At 57.4% G+C, this 23,631-nt stretch overlaps 1 protein-coding gene across 2 annotated transcripts; it reads left to right on the top strand.

Moving 5' to 3' along the window:
- The first annotated feature begins 710 nt into the window (after positions 1 to 710).
- CCNF (cyclin F) lies at positions 711 to 21,884 on the top strand. 2 transcript variants are annotated; one of them, XM_045460268.1, is made up of 17 exons: positions 711 to 847; positions 1,643 to 1,797; positions 3,030 to 3,136; positions 4,103 to 4,170; positions 5,803 to 6,056; positions 6,375 to 6,428; positions 7,066 to 7,170; positions 7,453 to 7,530; positions 9,385 to 9,536; positions 12,026 to 12,190; positions 13,958 to 14,081; positions 15,685 to 15,865; positions 16,203 to 16,290; positions 17,977 to 18,076; positions 18,153 to 18,280; positions 19,007 to 19,176; positions 19,812 to 21,884. In XM_045460268.1, the coding sequence occupies exons 1-17, from the start codon at positions 832 to 834 to the stop codon at positions 20,303 to 20,305; spliced, it is 2,439 nt and encodes an 812-aa protein (XP_045316224.1). In that variant the 5' UTR covers positions 711 to 831; the 3' UTR covers positions 20,306 to 21,884. The 2 variants fall into 2 exon arrangements, with proteins under 2 accessions (XP_045316224.1, XP_045316225.1); XM_045460269.1 differs by lacking the exon at positions 711 to 847 and adding an exon at positions 961 to 1,211.
- The last annotated feature ends 1,747 nt before the right edge of the window (positions 21,885 to 23,631 follow it).

Below are 23,631 nucleotides of genomic sequence, written 5' to 3'. Positions count from 1 at the left end.
GAGGTGGCGGCTGACTTGAGGAGAGCTGCTATTCCACCCAGCGCTTCTCCCCGAGGCTTTATTTGTCGTCGGATGTGGGGGGCTCCTGCCCGGCGCCCCGAAAGAACACAACGCGCCGCAGCCAGTCAAGCCAGCGGGTGGGCGATGCTACTTCGGAAAGGGCTCCCGGGGGGGGCAGTGAGGACCGGCCGGGGACAGACAGGGACGATGTCCGGTGCGAGGGACGGGTGAGCCACGATTCGCTGGAAGAAGGGCTCGAACGCGCCAGCCGAGTCCCTGAAAGTGCTGCTTCCCGGTCGCGTCCGCGGCGGCTAGGCGCCGAGCCAGCAGTCTCCTATCCTGACGCGCGGGAGGGCGGGCGGCGGGGAGCGCGGCCGTGGGGCGAGCCCGGAGGCGCGGCGGGTCCCCACGAGCCTTCCCTGACAGCCCACCGCGCGCCGCGGACGACGCTCGCCGGCGCCCGCGCGGCCCGAGCCCACGCCGGACGCAGCGACGCCCCCACCCGCCAAGCGGGCGCCGCTCTCCCCTGGGACTCGCGCTCCGGCCGGGGAGGCGGGGCGGCCGCGCGGGCTCCACCAATCCACGGACGGCGTTCGAATTCGCGTCCCGGCATGGCCAATTGCGATCGCTCGAAGCGGGCGGGGGGCGGGGCAGGAGGCAGGGCCTGGCGGTCCAGCGGCGCGCGCCCCCCCCCCCCCCCGCCGGCCAATGGGAGGGCCGGGCGCATTTGAAAACTCAGGCGGGCGGCGGGGCGGGTTTGCGCCTGCGCGGGGCGCGTGGGGCTGACGGCAGCCGGGGGCGCGAGCGGCGGCGGCGGCTACGGCGGCGGTGATGGGGAGCGGCGGCGGTGAGTGTGGGGCGCGGGCGGCGGGGGCGGGGGGCTCGGCGGGCTGACACGGAGCGGGGCGGCTCCAGCCCTTCGGCCCGGCGCGCGAGGCTTCCCGATGGCGCCCGCCCGGCGCGCGGTTTAAATGCCCGGCGCCGCCGCGGGGGCGGGTGGGCTTGGAGTGAACGCCCCGCGCGGGTCTCCGCACCTGTCCGGGGGGTGGTGAGCGCGGCCGCCCCTTCGCTAGCTGTTACCGTGCCCGCTAAGCGAGTCCGCGTGCGACCTAGAGTCCCGGGGTCGGGAAGGTGTGGTGGTCACATCCAGGTGCTCGGTGGGCGCCGGTCACCCCGCGGGTACGTGGGCCGTCGCAGCCCGTTAATTGCTGGTAGGTGACCCAGGGGCAGGGCCGGGCAGGGTAGGAAGGCCTGCGGAGGGGGTCTTGCAGGGGGGCAGCGGGTAGGAGGCCAGGTGCCTGCCGGTGAGGGACTTCTTCCGTGTAGCCCTGCGTGCAAATAGAAGCAGACGTGGGCAGGGGTCCGATCGGCTTCCCTGAGCGTGAGATGCGGGAGAACCTCCTCAGCCTTGCTGCCTCTTTTCCCGCTGGCCAAGTTCCATGATTATCTGCTATTCACCATACGTGTTTATTGAATTTTGGAATGAATGGTGACGTCGGACGGAACTCAGCTACCATCATTCCCTTAATGTTGGGGAGTAGGCATGTGGCTGGTTCTTTTTGTGGTGGGGGGGGGGGGACAGTGACTGTCAGCCCGCTCCTTTCCAGCCCATCACCCGGACCATTGTGCCGTTTTTCTTCAGTCATCCACTGCAGGTGTGCCAAGTGTTTCTGTTACCCTACAAAGCGGAGAATAAGGAGGAGACCCCGAAACCTAACCATCCTGAGCCTCCCTGAAGATGTGCTCTTTCTTATCCTGAAATGGCTCTCTGTCGGGGACATCCTCGCTGTCCGAGCTGTAAGTTGCAGGGTGAAAATAGCGCCAGTCGTAGCTTGCTGGTGTCACTAACCTGCTGGTTATGCCATCAAGGCTCCCTGTTCTTAAATGTTGGAACAAAATTTTGGCTACAAAGGAGGGCAGAGGCCACAAGGGTGATGTTGTTAACAGACGCTGTGGTCCCCACTGCAGGCAAGCAGCAAAGTGGAAACATAGCGCACCAAGTTTCGGTTGTGTTTGCTGCAATGTTTATTTTAACAGTGAGATTTGTGGCAGTGAAATTCTCACCCCTCAAGAAATAAGATAGTATTAGAAAGAGCACAAATATATTCTTGAGGACAAGTCTTCCGTCACGTGGAGCCCTGAAAGGGTCCCTGCGAGTTAGCTGACGGATGTTGGTGCAGCCTCATCCTGAGCGACTGAATCAAGATTTGCTGCCATACAGCAAATCTGTGGGAAAACTCCCAACAGGTACCTGTTTTTTTGCGCTCCCAAAGCCACTTCCATTGTGGTCGTAATATCCACGGGTGCTGAGTTTTCAATGGCAGTGGGAACTTTAATGCTTGAAATGCTCACCTGTGTTCAGAGCTCCCAGCCGGCCCGCTTCCTGCCTCTGTCCAGGGTGGTATTACGTTTTAATTTTTTTTTTTTTAATACCTGTTTATTCTGAAAGAGGGGAGAGAGAGTGTGTGTGTATGTACCTGGGGGAGGGGCAGAGAGAGAGGGGAGAAAGAGAATCCCAAGCAGGCTCCACGCTCAGCGCAGAGCGTATGCAGGGCTCAAACTCACAACCCTGGGATCACTACCTGAGCCGATAAAAAGATTTGGACACTCAGCCACTCAGGTGACTTATCGGTCTTTTCCTAGAGCCTCTGGTGACTTCTAGGCTCCGGCCATGTTCCCATGAGCCAGGCCCGAGGCAGAGGAGAGGCAGAGAAGCACAGAGCAAATGTCCATTTCCCTTTCTCCTGTTAGCATCGGTTTCCCTGACCCTTGCAGACACCCTTACGGGGGTATCACCCCCTCTTTCTCAGTGTTTGTACTCATTCCCCCTTCTAGTCCCACTGTGTCCCCCATTGCTCCTTTACAGCCACAGAGAAACTTGTTTCTTCTACTCGAAGGGGGGACCTTTACCGCCGGGGTAGGGAGGAACACCCCATCTGTCTGTGTCCTGTCCTCAAGAGCTCCAGGAGCCGGGCCTCCGGGAGGACCCCTGATCAGCCCCCCACCCCGCTCGCTCCCCCTGTTTGCAGGTGCATTCTCACCTGAAGAACCTGGTGGACAGCCACGCCAGTGTGTGGGCATGTGCCAGCTTCCAGGAGCTGTGGCCTTCTCCCAAGAACCTGAAGCTCTTTGAAAGGTATCTTTGCACCTTGAGAACAGCTCAGTTTTCCCCTGTCTTTGGGCCGCCCTGGCATGCCAGCCTGTGTCCCAGGGCCTGACATGGGAAGGGTTTCCTTCTTGTTGTCGCCTTCGCCAGCGCCTCACCGCCCCCCTCCCACCCAGGGAGTGACTGAGGACTGTCAGCGTCACCCACCTAGTCACGCACAGCACAGTCATTGGCCATCTGTGCCACCAGCACAGCCTGACTCATTAGTTCCTGTCGTGCTTCTGAAGGGTCTCACTTGGGCTGGGACCAGTCTGCATGACTCAGCTACAGGTCACCTGCATGTGGCAATTTCACCTAATGCTCTTTTCTTTTTTCTTCAAATCAGAACTGTGTGATTTAACTCCTACTGCATTTTGCTCCCCGGCTGATGCCATCGTTCTGCTGGAGTTGGGCCCCAGAGGGAGGGCAGAGCAGGCGTGAGCCCCTTGGCCTGTGGGCCCCGGCGTGCCAGTGGTTCCGGTCAGGCCGCCGAAGACATAAGCCACATACTGTATGGTTCATCCATTTAAGTGTGCCACACGGTGGCTTTTCATACATTCAGAGTTGTGCAGCCGTCACCACTAACTTCAGAACATTCTCGTTACCCCCAAACAAAGTCAAAATGAATAGGGGTGGACGTTAGTGGTGACTCCGTTCTCCCTGCATTCTCCTGCCCCTGGCGACCCCTAATATGCCTTCTTGTGTATGGATTTGTCTGTTGCAGACAGTTCGCGTAAGCAGAGTTGTGCAACATGTGGCCTCCTGTGGCTGATGACTTCTGCTTAGCATGTTTTTAAGGTCCATCCGTGTCACAGCCTGACGTGGATAATTGACATTCAACTGTATTACCTAAAAAGTTCTCAGTTAAAAATCGGGTGTTCTACCTTCAAGTGATGTGGTGGCACATAAGCCGTAAGGAATGAAATCAGGTGACATTTTATGTTTTCAATGGTCTAGGGCTGCCGAAAAGGGAAATTTTGAAGCCGCTGTGAAGCTGGGCATAGCCTACCTCTACAATGAAGGCCGTAAGTCCTCGCGGGGCCGGGGCTGACCTTGCCCCACTTGGCATTGGTATTTCACTCATTTTTTAAGTTTATTTATTGATTTTGAGAGAGAGAGCATGCGGGAGGAGCAGAGAGAGAGAGAATCGCAAGCTGACTCCGCACTGTCAGCACAGAGCCCGACGCGGGGCTCAAAGTCACGAACTTCGAGATCATGACCTGAACCCAAGTCAGTCACGTAGCCAGCCTAGCCACCCAGGCGCCCCAGCGTGGATGTTTTAGAATAAGCATGAGCCCTTCCCAGGGTCAGCATTCCATCATCACTCTTGCCACGTCTGGCACTCTGCCTCGCCGTCTCCCCTTGGGAGCTTGTGCCCAGGGGTGCCCTGCTGTGGGGTCCGCTGATCAACTTTGATTCCGTATGCTTTCATTATTTTAACAAACCTTGTTTTAACAAATGCTTTACTCCCAGTCAGCAGAGACTCAGGATGGGGGCTACTCCAGCAAGCCAGCCTCCCTCCAGCGGCCCCCGCTCCGTCCCATTAACCCACTGCCCACGGGTAGATGCTGGCTCCTCTGCTCGGCCGCAGGTCCCCCGTGACACTCTGGGGCAGCAAGCAAAGCGTGCCTTACGCTACAGGGCATCAGTGACACAGTAGCCCAGGCGCAAGTGGAAGGCAGGTACAAGCAGGTCAGAGCCAGCCTGGTGCCCAAACTCCTTCACCCCCATGGAGCAGGTGCTCCATGGGAGAACCCGTATGGCCCTCTCCTCTCCCAGTGCCTACCTCTTTGCTTCGCACACAGAACCAGCCTGCGGTCTGTCCAGTCCCCGCTCCCAAAGTGCATAAACATTTGGCGGTAGCCGCTATTTTTCTGTCTGTAAAACGTCTGGCATCTTGCTGAGAGGTAGCGCCTGTATATAGCTGGTTGACGGGGTCGTGACTGATGGAGACAATGGGCAGTCCTCCTCCAGGTCCCAGAGGTGCCCCTGCCCCACCCCCCTATCCCACAGTGACTCCCAGACCTAACTCACATACCATACACTTCCCCCATCTCAAGTCCAGTCTGCTGGGTTTTGGTGTATTTGCAGAGTTGTGCAGCCATCACCAACATCCAAATTTGGAACATTACCCCTAAAAGAAACACCATACCCTTTAGCTGAAGTCCAGGCTACTGCTCCCTGCAGGAGGGAGGGTGGGTGGGCATGTGACGCCTCTGTGGGGGCATCTTCCCAGACCTTCAGAACACAGGCTTCCGGGAGGACCCCAGCCGGGGCAGGTGACCCACAGCGTAGAGAAGAAAAGGCACGGGGTCCCCGTCTTGTGAGGCTCCGCTCTCCTTATGCACCAGCAGCTGGCGTGAGCTTTTATTTTATTTTTTAATGTTTATTTATTTTTGAGAGAGAGAGAGGGGGAGGGAGTGGGGGAGGGGCAGAGAGAGAGGGAGACACAGAATCCGAAGCAGGCTCCAGGCTCCGAGCTGTCAGCACAGAGCCTGATGTGGGGCTCGAACTGGGCTGAAATCAGATGCTTAATTGGCTAAGCCACCCAGGCGCCCCTGGCGTGAGCGTTTAGACTTCCAGAAAAGACAATGGAGAATGCTGTGCACCTGTGCTCCAGAGACACCCTTGGGTTAACACCTTGTCCATCTCCGCAGTCTCTGTGTCTGACGAAGCCCGTGCGGAAGTGAATGGCCTGAAGGCCTCTCGCTTCTTCAGTCTCGCCGAGCAACTGAATGCAGGCAGCACGCCCTTCATCTGGCTCTTCATCCGCCCTCCGTGGTCGGTGTCTGGAAGCTGCTGCAAGGCCGTGGTTCACGAGAGCCTCAGGGCAGAGTGCCAGCTGCAGGGAGTGAGTCCCGGCGAGGAACACGCATGGGGCCCGCATGCCGGGCAGTCCGAGCCGCACAGGGTGAGTGGAGACACTGGACGGTGGAAAGCCAGACGCCCCGGACAGTGGAGGTGCAGAAAATTGAGAGTGTGGGCGTGGGGGCAGGTTGCAGATGAGCCAGCGGGACAGGAAACCTCAGAGCTGGTACTCCCAGGGAGTCACATGGGGGGTTGGGCTAGAAATACAGGACCGAGGCTCCTGGAGGCCCGGAATCAGGGAGCGGTCCCCGGTGCGGCAGGGGTCCAGGCAGGGGCCACGAGAATGTGTAGACCGGGAAGGGTGGCCGGCTGGAAGTTCTTTTTCCGCTGGTGATCACGCTTCTCCCTCCTGTCACCTCAGACTCACAGAGCATCCATACTGCACTGCCTGGGGAGAGTGCTGAGTCTCTTCGAGGTGAGTCGATTGGTCCATCCACTTGGACCCTGTGCTGTGTGATCTGTCCCTGGCCCCGGTGAGCACACGGAGCCGTGGAGCACGGGCCCGCGCTTCCGTGCTGCTCGTCCTTCTGTGGTCGCACACGGCAAGGACCAGCAGGCGAGCGGAAAGCAGGAGAGGCCTTGCGGGTGTGAACCCTGGACTGGCAGCGCAGTGGAGCGGGCAGAGCGCCTGAGTGCGCCGTGGGCAGTCCCTCCCACTCTTCCCACTGGCCTCGCTGCCCTTGAGGCTTTCTGTTAAAGCGGGGAGGGGCGCTGAGAGTGAGCAAGGACAGGGAGCAGCCCTGAGAAAGCCCCCAGCGTCCCTATCTGGGAGGCCTGGTGTGCAGGGCTGACCGGCCGGTGGCCCAGAGCAGAGCTAGGGCTCTGGGGCCCAGCCAGACACAAATGTCATCTGGGAGGACACAGGGCCTGGGAGGCGGAGCTCGGAAGCTCGCTCTCCCGGTCATTGTCCAAGCGCATGTCTGTAGACAGGTCGCTTCTACTCCCATTTAGTTAACTCGCTTTATTAAGTAAGAGCCACCTGAGAGGTGGCGAATAGGGTGACTCCGCAGAAGGGGTGAGAAGAGGGTGCACCGTGCTTGGGTTTGCTCCAGGATGCAGAGCGGAAGCAGCAGGCCCGGGACCTGTTTGAAGAGTCTGCTCGCCAGGGCTGTCTGGCCAGCTCGTACCTCCTGTGGGAACGTGACAGGAGGACGGACGTGAGTGGCCCCCGGGGCGGGGAGGGTGGTGTACCGATGGTGCAGGTTCTGCCGGAACGGGGGTCCTTGGGCAACTCCCGGGGCACCAGGAGCTGCGGTCGGCGGGCCGCTCCCATAGCTGCTCCCAACGACCACGGTCGCTTGGGGGATGAGGGGCTGGGAAGAACACCGAGCTGTGGACCCCTGGGAGTGTCGGGAGGAACATGTAAGAGCCCCGTGGGTTGGTTCTGAGTTCTCCAGAGACAGCAGTATAAAAACATGGTGACTTTCTCCCGTCGACAGATGTCCGATCCTGGACGATGCCTCCACAGCTTCAGGAAACTCAGGGACTACGCTGCCAAAGGCTGCTGGGAAGCACAGGTGAGGCGGGAGCCCGCCTATCTAACTTCTTCTGCCTCCTCCCGTGGGGACCGGGGGGCCGATACCACCCGGGCTCCCATTTGTAGGCAGGAAGACTGACCCAGGGCCGGCCGCAGGCCTTACGGGAATTTAGCTCTGGGGTGTGCAGGGAGGAGAGCCTGGAAGGGCTTCCTTCATCTCTGCCCAGCACCCCGTCGCCTCCAAGCCCACTGCCCCTAAGCCGGCCGTCCAGCCTCTTCATTCTTAAGTGCGGGTGCACTCCGTCTGCTGGTAACATTCCTGTCCCTCCCCAAAGTTGTCCTGGAGCGGGGGCTGTGGCGACAGATGGGAGTCTTCTGGGAGCAGGTGGGTGTGTGGAACGTTCTCCTGTTCTTGTCGCTTGACCTGCTCACCGAGACATCAGTGTTAGAACCAGCACGTGGGGGATTTGCAGTTGGTGTCCCCCAGATGCCCTCCTGTTGCAGCCGTAAAGAATTGTTGTTGAAGACAAATCAGAGGAAGTCCCCCTTGGCCAAGCAGGTAGAAAGTCAGATTGTTGTCACCCCACCAACTGACTGCTGGAGAGCCGTCTGCCCTTAAAAGGGAAGATACAATAAAGTGGTAGACGGCCCAGCCTGATGTGTGACAGAGCAGTGTAATGGCTACACCTGAGGCAGTCAGCGAATTCATAGTAAACGTGACAACGAGCCATGTGGTTTTCTTAGAAGCTCAAACTAATCAGTAAGAATAGTAGTATTCCAGTAAACGTTCAGAGGGTCTCCATACATTCCCAGAGAAGAGGAAATAGAAATAGCTGGTCAGGGGCGCCTGGGGGGCTCAGTCGGTTAAGCATCTGACTTCAGCTCAGGTCATGATCTCATGGTTCGTGAATTTGAGCCCCGCGTCGGGCTCTGTGCTAACAATGTGGAGTTGGAGCCTGCATGGGATTCTCTCTCTCTGTCTCTCTCAAAAAAAAAAAAAGAAAAGAAAAGAAACGGTCAGAACCCAGGAGTGTTTGACCACACATTCAAACGAGATTGTGGCTGCTCACGTTGATGAATGATAGGTGTATAGGTATCTTTTTTTCTGTACACGTTGAGTGTATAGCTGTTAACTTCTGAAAATACGCATTTTTAACGGTAGCAGTTTTTGCTGGCAGAGGCGCACTAGAACAACATTCTCTCAGCTGGTGTGAAAATCGGTGCAGCCCTTTCAGAGAATACTTGGGCGGGAGAAGCAAGAGACTTTGGCACAGCCGCCCTGTGCAGGCAGGGCAAGCGCGACAATGGCTGCACAGAGATGTTCCACGAAGTAGTGAACACGCGCCAGGAAGCACCATAGCTTCACGAGAAGGGAAACTGAGGCACAGAGCGTTTTTTCCCGTTTGCCTGCGACGTCACACAGATCCAGGGTTTAAAGCCAGGTCATCTGAAGGGCACATGGCTGGCTCAGTTGGTTAAGCATCCAACTCTTGATTTCGGCTCAGGTCACGATCTCACAGTTGATGAGATGGGGCCCTGCGCTGGGCTCTGTGCTAACGGTGTAGAGCCTGCTTGGGATCCTCTCTGCCCTTCCCCTGAGTGCGCCCGCACGTGCTCGCTCGCTCTCAAAATAAACTTTAAAAAAACACACACACGAAAGCGGGATCACCTGAGCCTCCAACCAGCTTTGGCTGCTTTGCTGTGCTGACTCCGTGGTGCACGTTTCGTCCCCTTTAAGACATGTTATCACGAGATACGCCATTTATTTCGAAAAGAACAGTCAAAACCTGAGGCGCGCTGTTTCCAGGGGGCTGAGGCGTCAGCACCGCTGTGCGCCCACAATTCTCCCCCAGCAGCCTGAGGCTTCCTGCTCACACGCCTGTGTGTCCCACAGCTGTCGTTAGCCAAAGCCTGTGCGAACGGGGGCCAGCTCGGACTGGAGGGGAAGGTCGCCGACGGGGTCGCGCGCCAGCTGTTCCAGGCCTCCCGTGCCGTCAGCAAGCAGCAGGTCTTCTCCGTGCAGAAGGGACTCAGCGACACGATGAGGTGAGGCCCTTGAGGGAGGGCATCTGCTTGGGGTGGGGGCAGAGTGACCGCCGGGCACCCGGATGACGGGGCCGTTGTGGCCGTTGTGGTGTGTGTGTGTGTGTGTGTGTGTGTGTGTGTGTGTGTGTGGTTTTCTAAAGCCAGCGATGCCTTAGTTATCCGGGGCTTTGAAGAGCAAACATCCCCCATGTCTGTGCTCCAGAGTTCCTTTTTAAGCCTCCGGATGTGCGAAAGCACGTTAAGTGTCTTTCTAAAGTGAGAGGATCCATATGCCCAGTTTTGGCCGCCAAACAACCACCTCAAGTGAGGATTGGTGTGGTGCAGGAGGGTCTGTGGCCGTCAAGCGTGACTTCTCGGGCAGCGTCCAGCCCTCGCACCCTGCCTCTTCCTGCAGCCCGCTCACCCCCAAGGTTTTTCACTCGGACGCAGAATATGCTAGGAAGTAAAGTGGAAAACGCAGACCATTTTTTAAGCCTGAACAAGATTTCAAATACACTTTGGATTTATAACGATGAGGCTCTGGCTACACTCCGGCAGACGACGCCCAGCTCATAATAATTGCTCAGTGGACATTTACATTTAAACCGACCAGGCCTCGGGGCACCTGGGGGGCTCCGACTCTTGGTTTCGGCTCAGGTCGTGATCTCACAGTGAGTCGGTCTCAGGCCCACACTGGGCTCTGTGCGGTCAGTGTGGAGCCTGCTTGGGATTCTCTCCCTCTCTCTGTGTTCCTCCCCCACTCACACTGCCTCTGTCGCTCTCAGAATAAACAAACTTTAAGAAAATAATTAAAATAAAAGGATCAGGCCTTGCTGGAGAGGCTTGATCTCCTGCACACAGTGCAGGGGTGGGTCGTCCTTTGCTGCTGCATCAAATGTCATCAAGCTGTCATGCTTTTGAACCCTGTGCCAGTGCTGGTGGCAGCGCCCTCCTCGCCCAGCTGTCCTTCCTTCTGTTAGGTGTGCACGGAGAACACCGTGTGCCCCTCCCTATCGGCCCTTTCTTGGGGCTGCTGCTCTTCTGTTTTTGGCGGGGGAGGGTGCACTTTATTCCTTACGAGGACTGATATATATATATATATATATATGTATATTTATATATATATATATATATATATATATATATATATATATATATAGTTTTTAAATGAAATAGTAGTATCATTTCAGTCTTTGAGTTGAACTTTTTATTTTCCTCTGTACCGGGCAACAGCCACCTTTGTTTTTACACTGAGGAATCATTGACGTGTCACGTGGTGTTTCAAATTTAGCCATTTTCGTTTTTTTTATTTGTGTTTTTAAGTTTGTTTATTTGGGGAGAGATTGCATATGTGGGCAGAGAAGGAGGGAGGGAGAGAGGGAGAGGGGGAGAGGGAGAGGGAGAGAGAATGAATCCCAAGCAGGCTCCGTGCCGTCAGCACAGATCTCCACACTGGTCTCCATCCCAGCGAACCGTGAGATCATGACTTGAGTTGGAATTAAGAGTCAGGTGCTCAACGGACTGAGCCGCCCAGGTGCCCCAGATCTAGCCATTTTGAAGTGCACAATTTGCTCGGTTTGTTTTCGTAACTCAAATCGTTAATGTTGCTGAGTCGGGTAAGGCAGCTTCCTCTCTGTTCCCGTAGTGGCTGGTCTAAGCCCCAAACACCTGGCGCTCAAGTGGTCTTCCTCGTCCTGGAGGAAACACAGGGTCCTCTTCTTCCCCATTCTCTTCCACCACCTCGGCCCCACCCTTCCCTCCTCCCCTCTGCCTATGACAGGTGCTTCTGCCCGGCGCCTGGGACATTTGCCCAGAACCCACAGCTTCATCTTCCTTTGCTCTCTCCCTTCTGGTCCCTCTTTCCCCTCTGCTTAGAGACCCGGGTCTCCTCTCTTTTGTTCAGAAAGGCGCTTTACCGGGGTGTCCTTGCCGTGGCCCCCAGCCCTCCTGCGTGATGTCTCTGGCCCTGGGTTTAGCCCCTCGAGGAGGATCCTGCATCTGTCAGCTCCGCCAGAGTTGCTGGGTGCCCGAGAACCTCTGCCAGGCTCCATGCATCCTCCCCCTTTAGCTTCTTGCCAGCTCTTTCCTCGCAGCAGAGGGTCGTGAGAAATGACCCCATGGGTGAGCTGCTCCTCGGGGAGAATGTGGGTTTGCAGGAGGGCCACAGGTCTTGCTCCCTTCAAGCGACTTTTCCCCATTCCTGGGATCTTTATCCGTCCCCACTCTACCAGGTGGACCCACCTTACCCCTGACCTGTGTCTGGGCTCATTCGGGACCTGGCAGTGGCTGTGGGAGAAGGCAGGGTACACAGATGTGTGAGCCCAGCTTCCTCCCAAGGACAAAGGTGGGAGACCTGGGGCCTGCCCCGCACCTGAGGCTGGGACAAGTTCCTGGGTCAACGGGCAATGCTGCGGAAGACCTGCTCACTCCCTCAGGACGGACGGGCCAGGCGAGAATGGGATGCTCACAAATGTGCGCCCGAGTTTCCAGGGCTGGTGCTCTCCCTGCAGGTACATCCTGATTGACTGGCTGGTGGAGGTCGCCACCATGAAGGACTTCACGAGCCTGTGCCTGCACCTGACTGTGGAGTGCGTGGACCGGTACCTGCGGAGGAGGCTCGTGCCTCGGTACAGGCTCCAGCTGCTGGGCATCGCCTGCATGGTCATCTGCACCCGGTACGGGGCCCCCAGGGCAGGGCCTGTGGGATGACACACGACAGGCTGGCCTTTCAGTGTCCCACCTCATTAGATGGGGGTCTTAATTTCAGGGAGTGCCCACACAGCATAGTTCTCCCACGTGGGGATGGCAGACTTGAACTTTGGCGAGCAGGACCCCAGAACTGCGGCTCGCTCGGGCAGGTTCAGGCCGGGCCCCTCCTCCCCTGGCTCCTGCGGATTACATGGCACCGAGGGATGGGCCCAGTGGGCTGCCCCAGGGTCCCGAGGTCAGGGAGAAACCACTTCGCGGCAGTCCAGTTCTCAAGCCTGTGTCGTCGGACACCTGCAACTGGTGGTCTCACGCCCCCAGCTGACCCCCACCACGTAGACAGGGCACCTCCTTACACAGCTGCCTGCACTCCGGCGGCTCGGACTCTTCCAATGGAACCATCTTCCGTTTTACCTAAACCTGCGGTCCTTCAGCCAGCACCTGTTAGCCCGCCTTTACCTTCAGAAGCAGTGTGGACAGTGATTGCACCACACATCGTACGTGTCCTTGTTTCCCTACACCAGATACCCCCGCATGGCCTGCCGGTCCCCCTGGGCAGGGCTCTGCAGGCTGACCGTCCTGCTCTGTAGACCTTGGGGGGTGAGGCACAGGTGGCCACACGCGGCGGCGTGAACTCGAGACGCCAACTTCTCTTGCTTAGTGACCCAGAGACAAGGGCTCCAGGCCGATGCCGTTGGGGTAGTTTTCCCATGTCACAAGGTCACGGAGAGCCCCAGCTCCCGTCTTACTCTCTGCCATCCCCCGTGACCCCTGAGGCCAGCGTGACCACTTGCAGCAATCTTGGTCACATGCCGTGTCGAGAGCTGGAGTTGTGGTCTGTAGACCAGCATGGCCTCGGGGCCGCCAGCAGGCAGCCACACGCCAACCTTCCCCCCGCGCCCGGCGTGCTCGGTGGACCCAGCGTCACCAGAGGTGGCTGAACAGACAGGCTCCGCCTTCTCATGTTTGAGCAGGGTAATTACATCCTAGCAATCAGTCACCAAAATCCCGGACCACCGATGGGCCAGCGGCGAGATGTTTTTTAAGAAGATCCTAGAGGAGATGCCCCACCCCTGCTCAGGGCAGCGCCTGCCTCAGCCTCTCCCTGAGTGCTCCCATGTGCCCAGCCCCCATCGGCCCCACTCCGGCCTCGTGCCTCGTGCACCTGCAGTCCCCACACCTCCCATCTCACTCTGTCAAGCTGACAGCAAGTGGGTCGGCTGCAGGGCCCCCAGGATGGAGCAGCCACGGGCCGGGCCCTGCTCCCTTCCCGGCAGGTCACCGGACCAGCATGCTCCCTGCTCCCTGGTGCTGCTGCGGAGGAGAGAACAGGGTGGCTGGCTGACTAGGGACACCCAGGATTCCTGCGGCCAGACCCCGTGCTGAGCACAGACCTTCAGACACCCCGCAGCTCCGGCTCTGCCGGCTCACCTGCCTTCTGGGTCTAAACTGTTGTTTATGCTCACTCCGTAGAAGCTGCTGTCATCCTCAGGTCATTAAGAGGATCAACCGGGCAGGTCATTCGTGGGTACCTTTCACAGAAACGCCTCCGTGCCTGGCAGCCCGGCCACTCCCACTGCCAGCCTTGGTCCCTCCTCCTCCGCAGACCCTTAGGCCAGGCCACACGACCCCTTCGGGTCCTCTCGCTCTTTGACCCCTCTGGCATTGGGGGTTCATGTGACCGTGGCCTGCAAGGATAGCAGACTCTGTGCTCAGACCCCTTCTTGACGTTCTAGGTTCATCAGCAGAGAGATCCTGACAATCCGAGAGGCAGTTTGGCTCACGGACAACACCTACAAGTATGAAGACCTGGTGAGGATGATGGGAGAGATCATCTCTGCCCTGGAAGGGAGGATTCGAGTAAGTGGCCATTTGCCGTTTCCTTTTTTAGTTTTATGTATTTATTTTCTTTTATTATTTATTTGTTTTTTAATTTACATCCAAGTTAGCATGTAGTGCAACAATAATTTCAGGAGTAGATTCCTTGATGCCCCTTCCCCATTTAGCCCGTCCCCCCCACACCCCCTCTAGTAACCCTCTGTTTGTTCTCCATATTTAAGAGTCTCTTCTCTTTTGTCCCCTCCCTGTTTTGATATTATTTTTGTTTCCTTTCCCTTAGGTTCATCTTTTTTGTCTCTTAAAGTCCTCATATGAGTGAAGTCCTATGATTTTTGTCTTTCTCTGACTAATTTCGCTTAGCGTAATACCCTCCAGTTCCACCCACGTAGCTGCAAATGGCAAGATTTCATTCTTTTTGATCACCGAGTAATACTCCATTGTGTGTATATACCACATTATCTTTATCCATTCATCCATCGATGGACATTTGGGCTCTTTCCATACTTTGGCTATTGTCGATAGTGCTGCTATAAACATGGGGGGTGCTTGTGTCCCTTTGAAACAGCACACCTGTATCCCTTGGATAAATACCTAGTAGTGCAGTTGCTGGGTCGTAGGGTGGTTCTATTTTTAGTTTTTTGAGAAAGCTCCATGCTGTTTTCCAGAGTGGTTACACCAGCTTGCATTCCCACCAACAATGCAAAAGAGATTCTCTTTCTCCGCCTCCCCGCCAAACGTCTGTTGTTGCCTGAGTTGTTAACGTGAGCCATTCTGACAGGTGTGAGGTGGTATCTCATTGTGGTTTTGATTTGTCTTTCCCTGATGATAAGCGATGTTGAGCATTTTTTCATATGTCGGTTGGCCATTGGGATGTCTTCTTTGGAGAAGTGTCTGTTCATGTCCTTTGGCCATTTCTTCGCTGGATTATTTGTTTTTTGGGTGTTGAGTTTGATAAGTTCTGTATGGATTTTGGATATAAGCCCTTTATCTGATATGTCGTTTGCAAATACCTTCTCCCATTCTGTCGGTTGCCTTTGAGTTTTGCTGATTGTTTCCTTTGCTGTGCAGCAGCTTTTTATTTTGATGAGGTCCCAGTAGTTCATTTTTGCTTTTGTTTCCCTTGCCCCTGGAGACGTGTTGAGTAAGAAGTTGCTGTTGCCAAGGTCAAAGAGGTTTTCGCCTGCTTTCTCCTCGGGTATTTTAATGGCTTCCTGTCTTACATTTAGGTCTGTCATCCATTTCGAGTTTATTTTTGTGTCTGGTGTAAAAGTGGTCCAGGTTCATTCTTCTGCATGTCGCTGTCCAGTTTTCCCAGCACCACTTGCTGAAGAGACTGTCTTTATTCCATTGGATATTCTTTCCTGCTTGGTCAAAGATGAGTCAGCCCTATGCTTTTTCCTTTTAAATCAGAGTTGAAGTCAGGGGAGGGGACAGGAGGAATCAAGGGCCCCTCCATGGCATTGAGCTTCCTGCTCTGGAAAGTCCTCCTGGATCCAGAGGGCAAGAGGCCAGGGCTAGAGCTCATCACTGCCACACGCTGGTGTCCAGTGTGAACACTGGTGGGGCCAGCCACTGTGATCACGTGCCAAAACCCCACAAGACCCCACCTCCCGGTCCCGTCCAGGTCCCCACTGTGGTTGATTACAAGGACGTTCTGCTGACGCTGGTCCCTGAGGCCCCAAGAACCCAGCATCTGTGTGGCTTCCTGTGTGAGCTGTCCCTGCTGCACACCAGCCTGGCCACCTATGCTCCGGCCTGTCTGGCCGCGGCCGCCCTGCTGCTCGCACGGCTGACCCACGGACAGAGTAAGGAGCCTGCCCTCCTGTCTGCTCTTCAGCAGGAGCCAAGCCAGGGACTGGGGATTCCAGAAGGCGGGACACGATTCTCACAATGGAGAGGGAGAACAGGCATTGCCCATCTTTCCTGGAGGAGACACGAGAATGGACTAAAAGCCATTCTGTGGGGGTGCAATTAAGAGATGTTCTAGCTTAAGTATCTCCCACACTGTTGACAGTGAGCACACAGGCTCTGTTTGTGGGGCGTTTTTAACACTGAGCTCCAGAAAACTCCACACACAACCACTGGGGCAGTGGGACGTGAGGGGCCGTCAGAACACCCCCCCATTCCTGCTTTCCTCTCCAGCACAGCCCTGGACCACAAGGTTGTGGGACATCACCGGGTTCTCTTGTGAAGACCTCATACCCTGTGTCTTGAGCCTTCATCAGAAGTGGTGAGTCTGGGCCCCCGGCTGGCTCCATCAGTAAAGCATGTGACTCGGGCCTGTGAGTTCAAGCCCCATGTTATATGTGGAGCCTACTTCATTTAAAAAAATTTTTTTTTTTAAGTGAAAGGAAATGCGTCCCCCACGCAGCTGCCATAGAGGGTGTGTCCTCAGGGATCAAGGGGGAATTCAGTCGTGTGCGGGCCCACACACAGACCTTCCTGCAGCGTGCTGCCTGTCTCAGAGTTGACATTTAAGAGCGCCAGGCCAGCCGTGTTGCCCGTTTCCACAGTGATAACAGTTGATGCGCGTGCAACAACTCCCAGCCCGAGCCTCACTCCACAGGTGGCAGACGGGCAGGGGAACATCGGGGCCCACCGCCTGACCCCTGATAGTGTTAGCGTGGGACACGGTGTCAACTCGCTCAGGAGTCGGCCGGCCGCAATCGCCCCGTGCCGTGGCCCTGCTCCCCCTCTGCTCTGGTCCCCGCTCCTGACACGTGCTTATCTGCCCAAACCCGCGGCAACCTCCTCCCTCTGCCAGGCCGCACTCAGTGCCCTCTTCCCTGCATGCGGGCCTGGGGTGCTCCTGCTTTCTGCCTGTCCTCGGACACCTCTGGGATCCAGAACATCTAGACCCCAACCTCTGACCTGAGCCCCGGATCCCCCGCCGGCTTGTCCGGGCCAGACACCCCCTTCCCCGGGGCTGCTTGCTGCTGGTCCCCGCTCCAGCTGTGAGTCCAGCCGTGAGGAGCCTGGCAGCATCTCCTGGGGCTGGCGTGTCCTTCATGAGTTTTCTCTTGTGCCCACTCATAGCTGATGGGCGGGGAGCACGGGTGAAGGTCGAGGGGTCAGCGTGTGTGTCTGACCCCACAGCCGCTCACACTAGGGGTGCAAACCATGCTGACCTGATACTGCCTCCCAAAATTTGTTAGGCTATTCCCCTCCCGAGTTTGTTATTTCCCCACCAGATAAGTTGGGAACATTTATTGACAAACTAAACTTTTTTTTTTAATTTTTTTAAAATGTTTTTATTTATTTTTGAGACAGAGAGAGCATGAGCAGGAAAGGGGCAGAGAGAGAGGGAGACACAGAATCCGAAGCAGGCTCCAGGCTCTGAGCTGTCAGCACAGAGCCTGACACGGGGCTCGAACTCACAGACTGTGAGATCATGACCTGAGCTGAAGTCGGACGCTTAACCAACTGAGCCACCCAGGCGCCCCACAAACTAAACTTTTTTAAGTGTGCGATTTGTGTTCAGAGTTGTGTGACCGTCACTACATCAATTTTAGAACATCGCCTCCTCCTTCGGAGAAACCCTGCTCTCCTCAGCAGTCACGCCCGTGCTGCCCATCCGTCCCATCCCTCCACAACCCCGCAGCCACTCCTCTGCTTTCTGTCTCTGTGGGTTCGCCTGTTCTGGACATTTCAGACATTTCCCAGAAATGAAATTGTACATCACATGGCCCCTTGTGGCCAGCTTGTCACCTATGTAATGTTCCTCTAGAATCACATTCTGCTGCGTGGACGGACCACATCAGGGTTTCCACCCCTTTGGCTGCTGCGAATTGCTGGGTCATGAGTCACTGCACGCTTACCTGTTTGTGCAGCCGCAGGGTGCCCCATCTGCCCTCCAGGCATGCCCCAGAGCCCTGCATGTGGCCCCGCTGTCCCTCACGTGTCCCTCTGTTTGCAGCTTCCATGACGACGCCCCCAAGGACTACAGGCAAGTCTCTCTGACCGCCGTGAAGCAGCGATTTGAGGACAAGCGCTACGAAGAGATCAGCCGGGAAGAGGTGCCGCCGCCCCCACCTCCCACCCCCAGACGCCTGCCCCCGGGGCCTCATCCGTCTAACCCTGGCCTTGTTTCAGGTGCTGAGCTACGGCCAGCTGTGCGCAGCTCTGGGCGTGAAGCAAGGCAGCCCAGAGCCCACGTCCTTCCTCAGCGCGGGGGACATTCACGCCTTCCTCAGCTCTCCGTCGGGAAGAAGAACCAAGCGGTGAGTGAACCCCGTTCTGCAACAGCGCAACGCAGCGTCGGCTCCTGCGCACTGGGCCTGGCTTCCCTTGTGCCCGCTGCAGCTGCCTGAGGGGCTCCATTCCCCCCTTTTAGGCAGGGGGCTCCTGAGGCGTAGCAAGGAGAAGCAGCAGGTCCCGCAAAAAATGCAGCCGGGCCCGATCCTGCCCACCTGCCACTCCACCTTCTCCCTCCGGAGCAGCTCTGTCTCTTGCTTCTTGCTTTAACCTGGCTCCCGCTCAGGGAGGAAGGTCTTGAGCCAGGGTGGACCCAGCTCAGCCTGTGGCCCCGCCACTTGTCAGATGTGTGCCGACTACCCTGTCCCACAGCACTGCTGTCACTCTTGACCCCGCAGCTGCTGCCTGGTTACTGTCCTGGGCGCTTCCCTGGCTCCCTCCATCTCCACCCTCGTGTCACGAGCATGTCCATACGTGTCCCCCGCGTCCATGTCCTGGCTGTACCACCTGAGATAAGTTGCCCGCCCCACTTACCCACCCGAGGAACTCCCGGTGATCCTGCAAAGTCCTGTTGTGCTGACCGTCACGGTGCTGCCGGCCCCGCCTCTCTGACCCTTTGACGTGAGCTTCCTGAGGGCAGGCAGCCGGGAAGCTGTGTCGTCCTGTCGTCCCTGTGCACCGCCCGCTGGGCCAGGGCAGGCTCCCACGCTGCGGCCCACCGTGACCCGGCCCCTGGCTCTCCCACCTTGCAGGAAGCGGGAGAACAGCCTCCAGGAGGACAGGGGCAGCTTCGTCACCACGCCCACCGCGGAGCTGTCCAGCCAGGAGGAGGTGCTGCTGGGCAGCTTCCTGGACTGGAGCCTGGACTACTGCTCTGGCTACGAGGGTGACCAGGAGAGCGAGGGCGAGAAGGATGGTGACGGTGAGTGCCCCAGGCTCCAGGGGTGGGGGTCTCACGCCAGACCCCTGCCTCGCCTGCAGGACAGCGCGTCTGCACACAGGCAGGCATGAGGCAGCAGAGCCCCTAGAACAGCACAGCAGGGCCAGGGTGGGGCGGGCATCCTCTCAGCCCTTGGGGAGGAGAGATGACCTTTGTCCAGCCCCAGCCAGGCCCGTGTTGATGGAAGGACCTCACCAGGGCAGGGGAAGAGGAAGAGACCTTGCCTGGAACCCACATAACATTGTGTGACGTGTGCCGGCCACCGCCCTTTTGGCCTCTGTGCCTTGTGCACGTCTGCAGGGCCACCTGTGGGAGGCTCCGTCCCTGTGTTTTGGGGCAGCTAAACACACAGGAACCCTAGGTCTGGCTGTTTCTGCTGACCTTCCGGGTGCTTGCTCTTGTGTCCACTGGGGATTAAGCAGATTCTTGATGATCAGTTTATTGTCACTTCCTACCGTCCCCCACGTCACCGTGAGAGGCCCCCTCCACCTCCTGCCCAAAGGAGAGCGGTACGGGGGGCTGTGCAGCGAGGTCCAGACACGGGCCCCTGGGGGTCCTGACTGGACAGGGGGTACTCAGTGCTCAGCGCCTCACCTCTCTCCCCACGTCTCCCCCAGTGACAGCACCCAGCGGCGTCCTCGACGTCACCGTGGTCTATCTAAACCCAGAACAGCACTGCTGCCAGGAATCAAGCGACGAGGAGGCCTGCCCGGAGGCCGGTGGTCGCCAGGATGTGCGCGCCTATGTACCGGGCACCCAGACACCTCCGAGCCCGGGGCCCCAGCCTCTGCTCCATGGCAGGAGGGAGCCAGGCAAGGACAGTGTGACCTCGGGGTACTCCTCCATCTGCAGCGCGAGTCCCACAGACTCGGTGGACGGGGTCTCGGGGGCCTCCCCCCGGTCTACCTCAGTGCCTTCCCCGGGCAGTGACTCAGGCACACAGCCTTGCCGCCAGCACGCCAAGAAGCCATGTTTACAGTGTCACTCTCCAAGCCCCCTGGAGAGCAGCACCCCCCAGCGACAGGTAAAGAGGAAAAACCTATCTGCCCACAGCGAGGAGGAGGAAGAGGAGGATGAGGACGAGGAGAGGGGCCTGAGCCCTGCTTGCTGAGGCCGTGAGTGCCCGCACTTGCTGCGGGCAACGTTTGCTTGGGGGGTGGGGGGTGGGGGGCTGCCACTGCACTAGGGAGCCTGGGGGCTCCGGAGGCGGACACCGTGTGCACCCTGGTGGCTCTCACACAGGGAACTGAGAGAACGCGGGATGCGAAGTTTCCTTCTCCGGGGCAGCCCAACGTGAGCTGTCAGAACGTCTTAAGTCAGAACAGAAACTCCGATGCTTCCCTTTGGAAAGTTTAGCCTCAAAGCAATCATGCCACGCCCTGTGAAGCCCATTTCTCTGTCCCCTCTCGTCCCCTCTCTCTGGGGAACTTGAGCCCATGTCTGATGTCCCCAGCCCCACTGAGCCCCATCCCGGGAACTGACAGCTTTCACCATTGAGAACATGTGTGAGCAGGTGGCCTGGCACAGCTCACCCCCCGCATCTATGGGGTTCGGGTGACCGGAGGAGCCGACCTCTCTGAGCGCACGCACCACTGTCCTCGTACCGCCTTGGTTCCCTTCCTTCCTGGGTGGCAGGTCCCCTGCTGAGGGAGCCCGTCCCCTGCACTGTCGAGGCCTGCGTGTGACCACCAGGTGGGCAGGCCCAGAGTCTTGTCAGGCTGGGCCTTGAGGGCTGGGCCCTAAGCTCCCTGCCTGCCATACTTTGAGCTCCTCGTAGAGATCCTTCTGTTCCCCCAGAGTGATTGATCTGTGTCCCCAGCAGGTGGTGTCCATACGAACACCTCTCTTTGCACTGAATTTCCAGGCTATTTCTTCTCCATCTTTATTTCCATCCTTCATTTTTCTAAGATGGAAATAAAAGAAAAAGATAGAAGATGTTAAGTTAGAGAGAGAGAGATTCCTAACTTTATTTAGGTTCAACTAAAAAAAGAAACATCTGATTCAGATCTCTCAGTGCTATCCTGACACTCTTGAGGCGAAAAGAATTTTCCCAGCGAAGTTGGACAGAAAAAATCTAAATGTCATTCGTAACGTCTGAGGTGACCAGGATGCAGATGAGCGAGATTTAGAGGACCTGTCCCCACCTGTTGGGGAGGGTGGATCTGCTGTGGGTACCTGAGGCTCCCCCAAGCCTCCACCTCCTGCGTGCAGCAGCCACAACACCAGAGGGATCTGCTTGCGCCTGACCCTGACCTCCCCTCAGCTGGGTGGACCACTGAGACACGTGCCCTGCAGCGATAGCTTTTGTTTTTTCTCAAAATGTCAGAACGAACCACTGGGCCAGGAGTGTCCCCCAAATGCTCTTGAACTAGAACTATGGCGCACAGAGGTGCCAACTCAGTGGTGGTTTTTCTGGGTGCTGTGTGTGTGTGTGTGTGTGTGTGTGTGTGTGTGTGTGTGTGGTGTCCCCATGTCCGTGGGAGCTGTCTTCTTGCTACTGTAAGAGAATTCTGACCGCCCTGGGCGGGGCATGGTTGGAATGCAGAGACCCCGCCATTGGGATCACAGACCTTTCCTGTCAACTGTGTGCCCCTGGGCATGTGTGAGCCTCGGCTTCCTCATGTGTAAGCTGGGGCAGCAATACCTACCTCACAGGGGTGTTGTGAGGATTAAATGTGATAAAGACCGTGGCAGCCTAGCGATGTGTATATCTGACTGTGTGCCACCTTGTCTGTGGCCGACTGTCAAGACATAACTTGGATGGACCTGCTTCCCTGTCGTCTCCCAGCCTGTACCCGTAGAAGGCCACCACTCCAGTGCGGACCTGATGCCGCCTGCCCATGCTGACGCGAGCCTTTTCCTGTCCCCTCTGACCTCGGGGAGAATCTCCTTTGAGACCGGAGTGCGGTCCGCCTCCTCTGCCTGGGCACCAAAACGGGCTGCTGCCAGTTGGGGGGCTGCCCTGAGCTCCCACCCTTTCCAGCCCCTGGCTGCATGGGTCCCCCAGCTCCCCTCCTGCAGCATCTCCCTCTTCCAACTGTGCAAGGGATACCTCCCCATCTTTAAGCAACCCCCTTGATCCCAGTTTGTCATCCCTCCAGCTCCCTGAGATTTCCCAGCCCCTGCAGGGCTCGCTTTCCTACTTCTTACCCCCAATTATATTGGTCCTGCTGTCTTCATCACTCCTTCCAGCTAGCATCTAGCCCCACTCTCCCACCTAGCATGTATCCCCCCTCCTCCCAGCTAGCATCTATCTCCCCATTCACACACACCCCACCTAGCATCTATCGCCCCTCCCAACTAGCATCTATCCCCCCTCCTCCCACCTAGCATCTATCCCCCCCAGCTAGCATCTATCTCCTGACACACACACCCCAGCTAGCATCTATCCCCCCTCCTCCCAGCTAGCATCTTGCCCCCTATTCCACCTAGCATCTATCCCCCCTCCTCCCACCTAGCATCTACTCCCCCTCCTCCCACCTAGCATCTACTCCCCCTCCTCCCACCTAGCATCTATCCCCTCCAGCTAGCATCTGTCTCCTGACACACACACACCCCAGCTAGCATCTACCTCCCCTCCTCTCACCTAGCATCTCTTGCCCCCTCCTCCCAGCTAGCATCTCTCGCCCCCTCCTCCCAGCTAGCATCTCTCGCCCCCTCCTCCCAGCTAGCATCTATCCCCCTTCCTCCCAGCTAGCATCTACCCCCTCTTCCTCCCAGGTAGCATCTGTCCTCCCTCCCAGCTAGCATCTATCCCCCCCACACACACCCCAGCTAGCATGTATCCCTGCCTCCTCCCAGCTAGCATCTGTCCACATACACACACACACACCCCAGCTAGCATCTATCCCCCCCACCCCCACCCCACACACACACACCCCAGCTATCCTGAGTCACTGAGGGTCCTCCATCCTGGAACTGCTTCCCGTTGCTTCTATGACATCTGAAGCTCCACTCCTCCATCCCTCTGGATTCTAGCTCCCCTTGCACCACCCATCCTTCACCTGTCCCTGTGTAAACACACCTGCCCCACATTGGACCTTCTTGCCCAGACCTGCTGTTCACGGGCCACAATCCCAGCTCTCCTGGACTTTCAGGAGCCTATGCTCAGGTGCCTACCTGACGCCACCTCCGAATGTCGTCATATCACCAGCATGTCCAAAAGTGAACACTCCCTCCTCCCTAGCTGTGCCCCTAACACGCGTTATTCTCGCCTCTAGTGACTGTTACCCCGGTAAACTGGGTCACTCGACGTCCCCTGCCCTGTGCTAGGTGGCCTGGGGTCCGCAAGGCAGCTCGGCCCCGCTTTAGAGCACCTTCAATAAGGACAGGCAAAGTCTACCGTAAGTGACCACAGGTGCCACAGTCTGTCTATCCATTCAAACCACAAGTCTGCGCATCACGTGAGGACCCTCTGCTGCCCCGGGGCACTGCTCC

Source organism: Leopardus geoffroyi, chromosome E3 (assembly GCF_018350155.1).
Source record: "Leopardus geoffroyi isolate Oge1 chromosome E3, O.geoffroyi_Oge1_pat1.0, whole genome shotgun sequence".
NCBI lineage: Eukaryota > Metazoa > Chordata > Mammalia > Carnivora > Felidae > Leopardus > Leopardus geoffroyi.
Note: the sequence above shows the minus strand (reverse complement) of the source record. Positions and strands in the feature narration are given on the sequence as shown.

What these genes read in the sequence shown, in the direction of transcription:
- CCNF (XM_045460268.1), top strand. An exon ending in CTACCTCTACAATGAAGGCC is followed by an intron (nt 4,171 to 5,802) that starts GTAAGTCCTCGC and finishes CCATCTCCGCAG; the next exon opens with TCTCTGTGTCTGACGAAGCC. An exon ending in AAGGCTGCTGGGAAGCACAG is followed by an intron (nt 7,531 to 9,384) that starts GTGAGGCGGGAG and finishes TGTGTCCCACAG; the next exon opens with CTGTCGTTAGCCAAAGCCTG.